The following is a 14826-nucleotide window of genomic DNA, read 5'->3' as shown; positions in this document are numbered from 1 at the left end:
GTTAGGATGATACTATCATCCGTTTCACTGGGAAAAAAAATTAAAGAGGTTCTCGGGGCTTCAGCTAACGGTTGGTTTTCCTTGGATAATGCTCTGGGGTTGTGTTTCGCTTTATACGCGCGCATTCGCAACTAGCTGGTTTGTCACGCGCTGATTTTTGGTTTTTTTGGCACGCGCCCGTAAGGGAAAAAAAAACAAGATAAAAAGTTGTCGAAGATAAGGCATCGCCCGCCCCATCCGCTCCCCTTGTCCCAATCAGCCTCGAACATCTCCGCCCATGGAGGCCTCCCTCCGCTCCTTCCCCTCCTCCAAGCCGCCGACCCTCCGCCCCCTAACCCTAACCAAATCTCGAGGCCTCTCCTTTAACGTCCCCAACCCCTCCTCCCGGCGCCTGCCGCGCATTGCAACGATCCGCGCCGCCATCAGCCGGACCAAGAAGGAGGAGACGGTGGCGACGGTCAAGAAACAGCTCGAGAACTGCTACCTCGTCGCTGGGATCCGCTACAAGGGCTTCACGGTGAAGCAGTTCCAGGACCTCCGCGACACCCTGCCGGACTCCGTCACGCTGCTGGTCGCCAAGAACACGCTGGTCGGCAAGGCCGTCGAGGGCACGCCGTGGGAGGCGCTGAAGCCCTGCATGAAGGGAATGAACGCCTGGCTCTTCGTGCACACCGAGGAGATCCCTCAGGTCCTCAAGCCCTACCGCAGCTTCCAGAGGGCGCGCAAGCTCGACGACAACGACTTCGCGGGCGCAGTGTTCGAGGGGAAGTTTTACGGACCCGACGAGTTCAAGTCGCTCGAGACAATGCCCAGCCGAGCCGAGATCTATGCGAAGCTTCTTGGTTCGCTGCAGAGCCCTGCGATCTCGCTCGTCAGCACTCTGCAAGCCCCGGCCAGGGACGTCGTGCTCGTCCTCAAGGCTTATGTCAAGAAGCTGGAGGAAGGGAGTGGCGCTGCCGCACAATAGCCTTTGTCTCCGTAGTTTTCCCGGCGATGACCTGTTTGTACTCCTTTCCTCTTACTCTGTTCTCGATTACGTTTATGTCAAGTCCTCTTTTTGGCTTTTGATTATTTGGTTTGGACTTGGAAAAAAATATGTACATTTTTTTGCACTTGCAATCGGATGCCCTTTTCGTATAGGTTGCTTCTGTTCTTCAAATTTTAATATATATATATATATATATATATATATATATATATATATATATATATATATATATATATATATATATATATATATGTATGTATGTATGTATGTAACCTTAGATGCATTCTGATTCGATTTTTGGTAGGAAGTAGAGGGTAAACAATAATAAGAAGCTCCTTTGCACAACATATTGGTGCTTTCTTGAGATTGTGAATACTATAGAGAACACTGGTTAAAATAGTATATCAATCTCTTCTGATATTTTTATTAGAACCTAGATGACGGACAGGTGAGTCAAATGGGTTGGCCATGTGCAGCAAAACAACAACAGCCTACCACTCTGAATAAAGGGGATGGTATTAGGATTAATGTATATTGGTAGAGGTGAGGGAAGTCTAGATTTCATGAATGAAATTGTCAAATTTTCATAGCCATTGCATGAGATATCAAGGAATTCATAACATGTAAAAACACTAATGCACTGAATTATACATTCGGCTATGGCTACTTTTTATTTGATAGTGACAGCAGTAGAATAAGGCAAGGAGGAAGAAGAAGGTTCTGTAGCTTTTGGGAACACATGTGAGTATTTTAGGACATGATGGCTGACATCATGGATTTCTCACTGTTTTTCCCTTTCCTCACTTTCACAAGCAAACATCTCTGAAGAACATCATTCTGAAATTTTGTTTGCTTGGTAGGATTGAAGTAAAGCTGTGTGATTTAGGAAGCAAATGTGTCCAAATGCTGTGTGAGAGCTAAAAATAGATGCAGCCAAGGAGGCAGACATGGGGCATTCTGCGGAGGGAAATAGCGAAAAGTGCTGATAACCTGTGTGAATCATGGAACCGACGTTGTAGCTCGGGATTACCAAGTCCATTGATTCAACGGGGAGCAAAAGTATTGCAATTCACAAAGTAGAAAATTTTAGCCAAGAATCAGTCCTCAGCAAAAAAGACTTGTGAGTTTTGGATGATGACAACTCGGGGATCTACTAATGAGGTCGTCTCTTATCCCTTGTCAGTGCTTGAATCCGTCGGTCCATGTGAGTGATTGGTCATGAGCAGATGCTGTCTGGAGATGACTTGGTTTAAGAGTATTAAGATTGATAGATATTTTTATTTTTGCATGGAACGGAAGTTACCAAGAACATTTTTGATCCATGGTCCGTGGGAAAATTTGTTCGAGGGAACACTAAAAGAATCCACACCTCTAACAACCCTAGCTCTTTTCCTACTTTTTGTTGTGGGTGTCCAAGAGAAGAGGATAGGCAGAAGATTTCTTGCAAAGATTCTTTACTATGTTCTAGTGCCTGATGGTGGGAGAAACAAATGAACTTTTGAAGGCAATTCCAAGACGGTATTCCCATTGAATCAGTATAAGTCAAGCTGATATGATAATTCACCACTCTTATTTTTTTCCCTGCGTATTGAACATGATGATCGGATTTCTTGTATTCTTTTATGTCGCTCTATGCCCTCTTATCATTACAATTAAGAATGATATTGACGACTTTGTAGGTTTAAATGTATGAAGTAAGCGCACCAAGGAGAAATGTTTTTTTCTTTTTTTTGTGGATGGAAATTGCACTACCAGTCGGCATCAGAGCCACTTCATAAGGAGCTGATTGAACTGCGAGCTAATTACAGAACAAAGGAGGGCAGGCACAAATTTATATTGGGAACTAAGATCGTCTGAGCACCTCTACCATAAAGAAAAAAGCATCTGAGTGTTGAGTTTGCCATTCAATTGTATGCTAAAGATGTCATATTCATAGCATATTTAGTGCACTACTACAAGACTATACGGCTTTCAATTTCAAAACAAACACTTGATCAATCCTTATCAACCTAATTGCGAGTTTGCTGTCATTGGGTACGCAAAGATGTCTCTCATCTGCAAAAACTATCCAAACTATAGATTGTCGCACTGATTCATACCATCCAATATGGGGCATACCGTATTATACTGAGTGGAAACTTATATAAAACTCAAGTTCGGATATAAAACTCAAGTTCGGATTGGTACAAGCTTAGTACCATTCCATACCGTTCTGTATTGAAGCGTACTGAGATGTACAAAGTACGCACTGATCTATATCGAGTCGTATGGATCTGTATCAAGATGTACCGTAATAAAAGAAATTGAGCAAAATGGTTTAATGGGTTGTTTCTATATGAGATGCGTATCACACAGTATCAATCTGGTAAGATATCAGTATGGTATTTGGTACCAAGATTACGAACGTTTAATTTCTGGTTTCTACCGTCTTCAAATCCCTAGGAGGAAAAATGACATGCTAAGAAATAATTTTCCAACATGTGTTTTTGAAATAGGTAAATTTTGGTAGATAGACCACTCAAGTTTAAATACCACTGGATAAACCAAGCAGAATGAATGTTACGAAATGAATCCTTTTTCTGCTGCAGGAACCAAAAACGCTAGCAGCCTCTGAATTCGTTGGTCCTATGGAAATCTAAGGGTCGAGCTAGATTGATCAGGATAACCAGTATAACCCTAACCTCTGTGAGAAAAAAATGAGAGCAAGGGAAACACCAAATTTCTGCAGGTAGATGAACAATTAGGCCAGAGATCTTGGACCCGTTAAGCCAATCGATGGAACCCAAAAATGTAAGCGTAAACTTCTCCATGATCACGACGACAGCAAAATTTGCACAAAATAATTTTTGAAGCACATATACAGAATAAAATATATGGTCACCCATTATCACATATGGAAAAATGAGCTCATGGCAGGATTAGCTGTTGTTATTCGTTAATAACAAAAGCCTTGCTTTGATAACTCATTAACAGTGATAATAAAAAAAAAGATATGGTTTGGCAGTTCAAGCAATACAATGGAACTCAGGCCGTAGGAATTTCATAGCTCAATCAGCAAGCGGAGATATCTTTATCCAACTATTTACAGTTCTAGACACGGTCGCGCCAAGATACCAAGCCCGTTGAGAGGTTCTTATATCCCTCGAATTACGGTCCGATCCAATTGAACCCCACTAAACCTCCCATTCTCTCGTTCGCCCCACGAATCCCCCTCCTCTCCGCTTACCGGCCCCGCTGCCGGCTCCAATTCCCTCACAATGACTTCCCTGCGCTCCGCTATAACCTCCTCCCTGCCGTCGATCCGGGCGGCCGTCAGCCGATCGAAGCGGGAAGTGGTTCGGCGGGAGCTGGAGAACTGCCACCTGGTTGCCGGGATCTGGTGCCACGGCCTCACGGTGAAGCAGCTTCAGGCCATCCGCGGCGCCCTCCCGGAGACCACGAAGCTGGTGGTGGCGAAGAACTCCATCGTCGAGAAGGCCATCGAGGGCACCAAGTGGGAGCCCCTCAAGGCCTGCATCAAGGGCATGAACGCCTGGCTCTTCGTCCACTCCGACGAGATCCCCCCCGCCCTCAAGCCCTACCGCAACTTCCAGAAGGAGTGGAAGCTCGTCCTCAACGACTTCACCGGCGCCGTCTTCGAGGGCCGGCTCTACGGGCCCGACGACTTCCAGGCCCTCGAGACGATGCCCACCCGGATGGAGTCGTACGCCTACCTCCTCGGCTGCCTCCAGACCCCGGCGATCACGCTGGTCAGCACGCTGCAGTCGCCGGAGAGGGATGCCGAGAAGCCCGAGGGAGAGGGCGAGGCTGCTCCAGCCACCGCCGCCTCCGCTCTTGCCGATTAATAGCAGATGTAAGTTTGGTGCTCTTCTTTTCTCTTTCTTTCTTTCTTTCTTTCTCTAGCGGTTCCTGCGTGCGGCATCATAAGATTTTTGTCACTTGATCTTTTTGCTTTAAAAAAATTGCTTCTTTCGTGTTTCCTGTATTGATTTTAAGAGCCTGTTTCTTCCCCCCTCCTTTTTTTTATTATGATTTTGCTTCTGCTATTATAGGAATCCTAGCATTTAGGCAGCAGTGCTTGTGCTATTCACCATTCAGGGTTATTGGGTGCATATCCTTCTTCAGTGTAGGTTGTTGCTGTACCGTAAGGGATTATTCGGCGGTAATTATTTGGCTAGGATGCAATGTCTCACTCTTGTACCTTAAATCTCTCATTTTATAATTAACTATGCTCTTTTAATGAGATTGGCATTTGTAGCTGTTTAAAAATTATGTATCCTTGAACTTGCTACATTACTTGGAATCTTAACCCTAGTATTCTTCCTTATGACTCCAATGTAAGAAAAGAAATAAAGACAGGAAGATATAGACGCCATGAGAAGCCTGAATTTTTTTTCGAGCCCTCTGTCGTGGATATGGGTTCTTAAACCCACTAAACTTTGTAAAGAAGTATAGAAACTTGAGAAAATGAGGATCTTCTATGGGACACCAGAGGTGCCAGCAGACCTGTTTATTTGCATGGTTCATTGATGCCATGACAGATTCACCTCTAAGGATCCGTGAAGGAAAGATCAATATTTACGGTGATTCTTAGATTGATATTCTGTTGTTTTTGTTTTTCTGCCTTCATTTAGCTTATTTTGTGGACAAGTTGCATGGATAAGTACCTTCAATAAGGTACTCATCATTTATGTCATCTTGACAGTTTGATTATAACAATGCTGGATTTAAGAGTCCTCACATAAAATTATACTGTAAACTCTAGATGAATTTACAAGAGAGATTAGAAACATTCTAAGGGATTCAACAACCCTAAAGAGACCTAGATACATCTAGATTTTTCCCAATGCAACATCGAATTCTAGTCACGCTCTAATAATAAGATGACTGTCATGTACATCCGGAAGTTCCCTTGGTAAAAATCATAAATATAGTGCCTTTGAAGACTTCATTTGCTGTTATTCTGCAATGGAAGTATTGTTTGAGAAATTCAAGTCCTTGAGGATGAGCCTTGGCACAATTGCTTCATTGTAACTTGGAGGTCATGAGTTCGAAACAAGAAAATAGTCTCTCCACATGCAGGATTAGAACTGCAAACATCTGACCCTCCTCGGACTCTGCAATGGTAGGAGTTTTGTGCAATGGGTCACCCTTCGATAAATTCAAGTCCTTGTTTAGGGGTTTGAAATTCAGAGTAATGCCCACTCAAATTAGAAAAAGTTTAGTTAATAGAATAAGGAATTAATCTTTCAACTATATGAATTGCTTGGACATATTTTCTTGGTACTCTGAGACTCTCTTTGCTTCTGTCTTCACATTTGAATGTATTTCCTTTTTTACTTTTTGTTATACCTATCACTGTCTCATTGTCAATCCTTCCATCTAGTGTTTCTCGTTATGATCTCTGCATCATCCTTTGATGGTTGAGAGTTTGAGTAGGATACCTTTGAGCTCAAGAAAATAATCATCTTGTCACCTTAACCAAGGGACTTGAATTCATGCTTTCTCTCCTCCTTTCTCATTTTCTTGATTTATAATTGCCTTCTGTGTGGCTTCTAAAAGCAATTGTTTGTCCCCAATTCATATTGGATTTATGTATTTTCTTTTCGACCCCTTTGTGTGTGTATATTCCCCATATCTGTCTATGCTAAGTTTTGCCAAATCTTTGCTACCAGTTAGCCTTCCTATATTTCTCTCGCAAAAGTTCTATTTTGAGTGATCCTATCCAGAAAAGTTCTAATTGCCTGGTGATCTTTTCCAAATATGGGTCTCAGTATACATGGTTTACTGTGTGACCCAGAAATGAGCTTTATTTTGCTGCATGTGCCTCGAGTGCTAATCTATCATCTCTAAAGCAGTGTCCAATATATTCTTAGGTATTTTGCCTTTTATTATTACATCAAAAAATATTATTTTATAGCATCGTTGCCTTGATTCAAACTAGGGTTCGCCTACTAACCTAAAAACAGAAAACAATGTCAGCTATATTATTGGCTACCAAGTGTCCCTTAAGCTCCTGCAGTCTAGAAGAAATAAGTGCTCCTTTCGCTCTTGTAGATATGCTTCAGCATTGAGATTAACTTGTGGATCAAAAAACTCTGGAGGAAAATACCCATGTGGAGGGGATGTTTTGGCTTGTTTCATATATCACTGTTTCTGGGTGTGGCCATATGCTGAATTTGCATGCTAAGAGAGGCTGAATGTTACGTTGCTGGTTGTGAAGTAATATGAATGTATGGATGTAGGATATCATATCATTGATACCAGACTGGTTCCTGTAGTTGATGTTTTTTTCTCAAAAATATCAGTTTGTTGTGTAATCAGTCCAAACACTTTTTTGGGCTTAGTACAGTCTCAAGAAGGTTTCAAATGGATAGGTATTACCAGAGGACAGCAATGGCTAAATGTTCTCAATGATTGAGGCATCTTGCTTGAATAGCTGCAAGATTTCTCCCATGTGCTCTTAAAACTCTGATAAGATTCAGTAGATGAAATCCAGTTGTCTGTAGCATTCATCTGAAACCCAGTCTACAAGTTTAATGACATAATATTAAATCAAAAATGTTATATCCTAGTTCATATTTATATTGCCTTTGCTCGTTAAAGTATTTTTTAACACATCCATTTGTGCATGCGAGCGCAGGTGTGCACATATTTCTGACAGGATTCATATTTTATTCGAGTATTTTTATATAATTTTATTTTCTGTTTTTTTTCTTCTTTTTCAGTGGAGAAGACGGGCAAGCCCATTTCTTAATATAACTATCATGTAATTCATCCTCGTAACTACCAGTCTAGAGAGACTTCAAGTCATTCTGAGCACAGAAGTTCAAGTAAATGAGAATTTGGCATTTTTGCTGTCGCTAGGATCTTGCAGCACAAATGTTTCTGGAGATCCTGGAGATAAGTATCCAAAAGTATTATTTTATATATTCCTTGTTTATTTTAATTTGCCTTGTATGCACAAACAGGAATTTTCACCCTGCTTCTTCAGAGCTCCAGCTCAACCGATAACCAAATTCCCAAAAACGGTGGTCACGACCCATGAAAGTTGCCTTCTGTGTATGCTCGTGTTTATTCAGCGGATCGACGAGAGAGGCCATTCTGCAACTCTTGAATGAGGTATTCAACTCCAGAGATGAATCGAAAAAGAAATCTTTATTGGTTCTACCTCCTCTTTTTTATGAAGAGAATGAATCTTTTTATCGAAGGATCAGAAAAAAATCGCAGAATGCCCAAACCCTTGCAAATGCAATGAGTTTGGATGGCAGAAGGAAGTGATAAACTATACAATTAAGGATACCAGCCACTGGAAGTTTAAAAAAATACGGTAAATGACATGGGGTGGATCCTTGTATTTTCAAACACAAATAACAAGCAGAAATATTGTTCTTTAAAAAGCCAAATATCTTATAACAAAAGTAATTAATTGAAAAGAAAAAAAAAAAGACTAAGCATGTATCTTTGTGGGCATACAGGTTACAAGGTTCTAGTAGGGCTGAGATTTGATGACTAGTTTGGGTTTTGGGTGACAATGCGCTTGAATATACAAGTTGAAGTATTTCTTATAATTTCTCTACCATTACAATGGGAACTCTTTGGGGGATTATTTTGTATAAATCTTTAATCCATTCCCCTCTTTGCATAGCTTCACTTCTCCCCATTCTATCTGTGCAGCGACTTTGTTTACTCTAATTTGTTTATCGACATGATTATTACTTATTAGGGTTTGTTTTGAGAACTGAAGTTCCCAATACTTTGAAACCACATATCATCTGCATTCATTATACTTCTTGTACCATCTCTAACCGCTTATCCTATATTCTTGCTCTTTTGATATATTTTTGGTAATGATGAAGGTGAGCATGCCCCCCATCTGTCTTCCAGAATTTTTTTCTTCTTGTTTCCCGTAACTGATGTTTGCATGTTAATCCAAATGAGCATGTTATTCGGACAGAGATATAACATGGTTTCCTCTGTTCCGCGAGGGGCTCGGATTGTCGCCGTGGGGATGGGTATTGGGTAGCGTGTGATGATTAGCCCGTCCTGATCTAAGAGAATTTTTTGAGTCCAGCAATCCCTATCCATCTTTACCTATTCCACTATCTATTTCATGTGGGATTTATGCATTGCCTTCAGTACTTGTAGACCATAATCAGTTAAAAACCACCAAGTACAGAGAATGATACTCGAGTTTTCTCTTGGGTTGAATTCAAATGGTCTGGTTTCTTAGCCAAGCCCAAAATTGGAAAAAGTAAGGCCCTGACTTAAGTCATCCATTGTTAATGCTGGCGGAAGTTTTCGCCATTAGTACTAGGTGGCTTGCACTCTTGTTGATTGCAATTGTCTCATCCGCATCGCGTGCCCAGCTGAGGTGTTTCTCTTTTTATTTACAACAGCGGCTCACGATGGATATGAATACGGCCAATAACAAAAGTCTCCAGCGCGAACTCGTGATCATCCCAGATAAAGTCTTTTGAGTGATGAGCAGCAAATGAGACAATACAGTCAGCAGTACAGTTTGCTTTTCGGTAAATATGTGTGGCTAGGTAGAAGTCGTCCGTGAATGTCGTGAAATAGCAGCCGCTCTTCAGTCACACATATAAAGGGCACTTTAGTGGGAAAGGTGTACTTGTTCGCCCATTTCTAGACACGTGGTGCAAGGTGCAACGCTACTAGATGGAGACCAACACGAGAAAGGATCAGGTTCTGGGACCGTCTGGCCTTAGAACGGTGACGTGCTAACCAACGGAACCTTTAGATAATGTCCTCAAATGCCAATTTATTTCCCAACAAAAGAAGCATCGCCATAATTTGCTGTCTCAACCACCCCGAGCACATCCCATGCGTAACTAGATCATCCTTCCTCAAGGTAACCGGAACCTGTGGCTGGGACCGACTTAGATAATGGCAGCCAAACTCAGCATGGTAATGGAAGAACGGAGAAGACCTGTTTCTCTCATCTTAGAACCGCAGGAGCTCGTTGATTGAAGACAAGAAAAATAATAGTGGGATGAAAAGAGATCCCATGAAATCCACACGCACAGACAAAGAGTAAGATGCAAAGCACTGAAGCACGGGCTCTCTACCACAACATAGGAAGGAATAAAAACAGAGAGAGAAATGTCCAGGCAATGGAATCCGATGACATGGCCATGTCCCCTCTCAGCCTATCGTTATCCTTTGTGCCATCATTAGCTTTTCCACATAACATGTGAGGCATGCCATATAACAGCCCACAGTCTCCAACCATCCGAGGTTTTCAGGCCTTCATGCCACAAATAACCTAATCGAAACCTAGGATTTGACATGTTGTTGGATTTGGTTTTAGTTTATGATGCAGGACGGAAGTACGGATTGAAATACAGAGAGAAAGAGGAGAGGAAGAGGGGAAGAAGAAGGGAAAGAGAAAAAGAGGAGGAGGAAGAAGAAGACCAATTTTTCATTCATTAATTCATTAAACCCTAAACATCAGGATGGACCCATATATATAGGGTCACAAAATAACAAATAACCCCTACAAATAAAATAATTCCAAAAAGCTCCTAAAATGACAATATGCAAATAAACCCAAATGACAATATGCAAATAAACCCAATCAACATAAATAAATCAATCTAAAATAAAATCAGGCTGGCTGAATCGGCTGGAACCCGCTGAGCTGGCTGGATCCTGTGGCGACCGGCTGACCTGGCACTGGTGTCCGCACCAACTCTCCTCGGGTGGAAAGAAGTCGACCTCGACGAAAGCGGCTCGGTAAAGCCCCGGTAGTACTCCAACAAGTCCGGGTCAATCGGCGGTATCTCCTCGCGCTGGATCCAAGTGTAGCCGGACCTTGGTCGTCCTCGCCAACGAACCAGGAAATGTTGGATGCCTCCATCACTAGTAAAAACTATTTGCTCGGCTAAAATAGAATTAATATACTCTTTTTGTGCTCGATGGAGGGTAAAAGGAAACGAAGATCGCATGGAATCAATAATAGGATAAACATCAGGCGCAGGAGAGTGTGCAGCAAAAGAGTCATCAGGGATTGCAACCAAATCTTTAATATTAATAGTAAGGCTATGACCGAAATCAAATGGAAAGTCAATGGCATAGGCGTCAGTGCCATCCTTGTGCAACACCCTGAATGGTCCAATACTAAGAGACTGCAATTCCTTAAGATGGATCATTACGTAACCCCAAGTTTGAAATTCTTTAGCACGGAAATCAGCTTGCATCTTATACTGAGCAGTACATGCATGAATGCCCTTATGGATTTCCTGATACAACTTATGAATGTGTTGTGTAAATGCATATGCAGGCTCAGAAATCCTAATATCAATTTCGATGGGTTGTGCGAGGGCATATCCAACTACACTCATGGTAGACTGGTCAGACTCGTTATCTGACTGTGCAAGCGAGCTAGGTGGAGTGTGGGTGCATCCTAGGGTTTCAGGTTTGTCATCACACTCTTCCTCAATGTCCTGAATGTCATCGAGGTTTGGTTCATAGATTTGCTCCTCTAAGTCATCTATGTCACCTCCCTGCTCTTGCTGAGCAATAACGAAAAATTTGTTCGCACATTGGGAGGTAACGTGACCAAAACCTTGGCATTTGTAACACCGAATTTTGGAATGTGGTTTGGGAGGCTCACCAAGCATTCCCTTGCCATTAGTGTCTCGGCCTGTGACATGGGCAATAGGAGGGGGCCTATGAGTAGTGGACCCTACAGAAGGTTTGGACCCTAAGGAATTAAGGCCGGTGGGAGTGCTCCGTGTGTCAGGGCGCCTTACAAATGTGGACTTAGTGTTCCATCGGTTTAGGAGATCGTCTTGGTAGTTAAGGGGCAGGTATTTTTCTTTAAGTCTCTCTTTCATCTCTACCCAATCAGTTACTTCATGTTGATGTCTCCTAGCTAACAGATGTTCGGTACTTTGCCAGAAAAGTTTAGCTCGACCAATGAGTTTCATTCTAGCGAATCGAACTTTTTTGTTCTCAGACAGATTGTACCACTCAAAGAAGTGGTCCATTTCGTGTAACCAATCGGAGAAGACTTTTGGGTCAAGACGACCGTCAAAAGTGGGGGCTTCCACCCTAATGCCTCTCATTACGTCTTCATCAGGGTCACGAAGAGCTCTGGGTTCTACGTTATGTCGGTAACCTCTATTCATATTAGGAAAGGGACCTGGTCCTCCAGGGCGAGGGTAGGCATAATGGTGACCTGGAACATGCCTATTATCAAAGTTGTTTGCTTGGACTTGGGCATTGGTATTTTGGACTTGAGCATTAGTTTTTTGGACTTGGGCATTAGTGTTTTGGACTTGAGCATTAGTGTCTTGGATAGCTTTTAATAGGGCTTCGATTTTGGAATCCATGCCTAATTGGGACTCAGGATGAGATGCGTCACGACCACTACGTAGATGCATAAAATGAATGTCAAAATGTATGATCCGACCAACTATAAATGTTCCTAAGTAGACCTAATGCATGAAATGAATTCAAAATTGCAAAGTAGATACTCAATATAATCGGAAGCTAACTCAAGCAATTGAAATTGGCTTTGAATTACGTAACAAATTCAGATAAGTAGTTGCAGTCAAATAGTACTAGTTTTCAGTGTGTTGCAGGATTGCACAGAGCCTCAAAGAACTTCCAAAGATTAGGTAGCCCTACAATTAATAACAAAGACAGGCCACTACTAGGGTTTTGGGGTTGTTTGGAGTGGATGTGTTGAATTTTAGGAAGCAATATCAATAGAGCACATAAGAGTTAATTAATTCTAAATTTAGACAAACAAATAAAATTTGCAGTAAGGAAGAAACCTGACCTGGGTTGGGGCGACGATCAGATGCAAATAGCGCAAATCGGGTCTGAGCACAGCAACTCGGTGGGTCTGATCTCTGCAACTTATGGGCCTGATCAATTCTGGTTGGTGGGCTTGCGCAAGAAAGGGCCTGTTGAAATTGGGCCCAAAAGGCCTGCGGGTTAGGGGCCCGCAGCAGAGAAAGCAGGGTAGGCGGGCCGGAGTGAGGGTGGGCTTTGAGAGGGGTGTGCGGGTGGTTTGGGCCCGATGAGGAAGGAGGGTGGTAGGGTGCATGGAATCGGCTCGTGAAGGAAGAGGAGGGGGGGCGAAATGAGCCTGAGGTGGTGGTGAAGAGGGTTTCAACATCCCATGATGAAATAAAAGAGGGAGGGAGTGGGGTGAGTGGGGGAGGGAAGGCGGTGAAGTGGTGGTGGAGGCGGTGGTTTTGCGGCGTGCGATCAGAGGGGGCAGCGGTGAAGCAAGGAGGGGAAGGAGGCAGCGGTGGTGGCAATCGAGCGGTTGCGGGAGCGGCGGGGACGGCGACGGCAAGGCGGCGCGGCTCGGTGGGGAGGGAGAAGATGGGGCTCAGGCGATGGCGGATCTCGGCGGCGGCAGGAGGCGGCACGGGCGGAGGCGGTGAAGGCGGAGCGGCACGGGCGGAGGCGGCGAAGGCGGAGCGGCACGGGCGGAGGAGCTCGGGTGGGATGCTCGGCGGCGGTGTTCGTCGGCGGGGAGGCGGCACTGCGGTGGAGTTCTCGGGGAAGAAAGGTGAATAGTTTTTTTTTTTTTTTTTTTTTTTTGCTCTCTCTTTTTTTTTCCTTTTTTTTTCTTTTTTTTTTTTAATAACAGAGATCCGGTAGTGTTCGGGTTAACGGGCACAACTCGCTCCGCTAACCCGTTTCACGCCCGATGCTTTTTTTTTTTTTTTTCCAACCCTACTGGGTTTGGGTTCCGCCTTGAGTTGAGGGGCGGTTTACTTGCCCTGTGGCGGCGGCCGGACTTCGCGGCAACGACTGCAGGGAAGGAGTTGCGGCGGCAGATGAAGGGCGGCTGAAAACAGTAGCCACTGGTGGTGTCGACAGGCACGGGAACCCGGGCAGCGACGTTTCCGTAGGGATATGGCTCCTCCGACGGCGGGCTCGGGCCCCCACTGGGCGGTGGCGGCGGCGAGGGCGAGGACGTCCGACGGTGGCGGGGACTAGTGGCGGCGGTAGGCGCGGATGTGACGACGGGTGGGTAGACCTGGCGAAGGGGTTTGCCCCTGTTTCTTGTGCGAGAACCGAGAGAGGGAAGAAAGGATTTCCTTTTTTTTTTTTCTTTCTCCTCTGGTGAGACTCGAGAGGGAGGACTCGCACACACGGAAGCAGGGTGCGGGAGTTCTGCTTCGAAAGAAGAAAGGATCGGAACCCTTTATCGGATGGCAGGAAGTCTGACAGGTCAAGATGTTTTGTTGCTCCAATAAACTGGATCGGGGCTTTGGCAACAGGGGCAAAGCCGAGGCTCTGATACCATAGCTGATGCAGGACGGAAGTACGGATTGAAATACAGAGAGAAAGAGGAGAGGAAGAGGGGAAGAAGAAGGGAAAGAGGAAAAGAGGAGGAGGAAGAAGAAGACCAATTTTTCATTCATTAATTCATTAAACCCTAAACATCAGGATGGACCCATATATATAGGGTCACAAAATAACAAATAACCCCTACAAATAAAATAATTCCAAAAAAGCTCCTAAAATGACAATATGCAAATAAACTCAAATGACAATATGCAAATAAACCCAATCAACATAAAATAAATCAATCTAAAATAAAATCAGGCTGGCTGAATCGGCTGGAACCCGCTGAGCTGGCTGGATCCTGTGGCGACCGGCTGACCTGGCACTGGTGTCCGCACCAGTTTAACTATATAATTGTCACTTTAGTGTAGTCATCAGAGGTTGGTAAATTGTGTTGGCATAACTCCTTCTTGAACCATTGAGCTACCAAATTGTCAGGGAAGGATGTTGGCATTGGTAGGCCATCCAAAACTGATAAGGCTATCACAAAGCTGAACTTT

The 14826-nt window shown here is 43.7% G+C and overlaps 2 protein-coding genes across 5 annotated transcripts; both read left to right on the top strand.

Moving 5' to 3' along the window:
• The first annotated feature begins 177 nt into the window (after nucleotides 1–177).
• On the top strand, nucleotides 178–3001 carry LOC103709073 (50S ribosomal protein L10, chloroplastic). 2 transcript variants are annotated; one of them, XM_039124254.1, is made up of 2 exons: nucleotides 178–1000; nucleotides 2684–3001. In XM_039124254.1, exon 1 carries the CDS (start codon nucleotides 278–280, stop codon nucleotides 965–967), a length of 690 nt encoding a protein of 229 aa, XP_038980182.1. In that variant the 5' UTR covers nucleotides 178–277; the 3' UTR covers nucleotides 968–1000; nucleotides 2684–3001. The 2 variants fall into 2 exon arrangements, with proteins under 2 accessions (XP_038980182.1, XP_008792482.1); XM_008794260.4 differs by having other exon boundaries at nucleotides 179–1000; nucleotides 2668–3001.
• Nucleotides 3002–4132: 1131 nt separating this feature from the next.
• On the top strand, nucleotides 4133–8775 carry LOC103709081 (50S ribosomal protein L10, chloroplastic-like). 3 transcript variants are annotated; one of them, XM_026805898.2, is made up of 2 exons: nucleotides 4133–4841; nucleotides 7341–7675. In XM_026805898.2, exon 1 carries the CDS (start codon nucleotides 4246–4248, stop codon nucleotides 4831–4833), a length of 588 nt encoding a protein of 195 aa, XP_026661699.1. In that variant the 5' UTR covers nucleotides 4133–4245; the 3' UTR covers nucleotides 4834–4841; nucleotides 7341–7675. The 3 variants fall into 3 exon arrangements, with proteins under 3 accessions (XP_026661699.1, XP_008792500.1, XP_008792494.1); XM_008794278.4 differs by lacking the exon at nucleotides 7341–7675 and adding an exon at nucleotides 5041–5315; XM_008794272.4 differs by lacking the exon at nucleotides 7341–7675 and adding an exon at nucleotides 7717–8775 and having other exon boundaries at nucleotides 4135–4841.
• The last annotated feature ends 6051 nt before the right edge of the window (nucleotides 8776–14826 follow it).

Source organism: Phoenix dactylifera, chromosome 3 (genome assembly GCF_009389715.1).
Source record: "Phoenix dactylifera cultivar Barhee BC4 chromosome 3, palm_55x_up_171113_PBpolish2nd_filt_p, whole genome shotgun sequence".
Classification (NCBI taxonomy): domain Eukaryota; kingdom Viridiplantae; phylum Streptophyta; class Magnoliopsida; order Arecales; family Arecaceae; genus Phoenix; species Phoenix dactylifera.
Note: the sequence above shows the minus strand (reverse complement) of the source record. Positions and strands in the feature narration are given on the sequence as shown.

Bases quoted from the DNA above. Each gene is read 5' to 3' on its own strand.
- LOC103709073 (XM_039124254.1), top strand. From the start codon at position 278: ATGGAGGCCTCCCTCCGCTCCTTCCCCTCCTCCAAGCCGCCGACCCTC.
- LOC103709081 (XM_008794272.4), top strand. From the start codon at position 4,246: ATGACTTCCCTGCGCTCCGCTATAACCTCCTCCCTGCCGTCGATCCGG.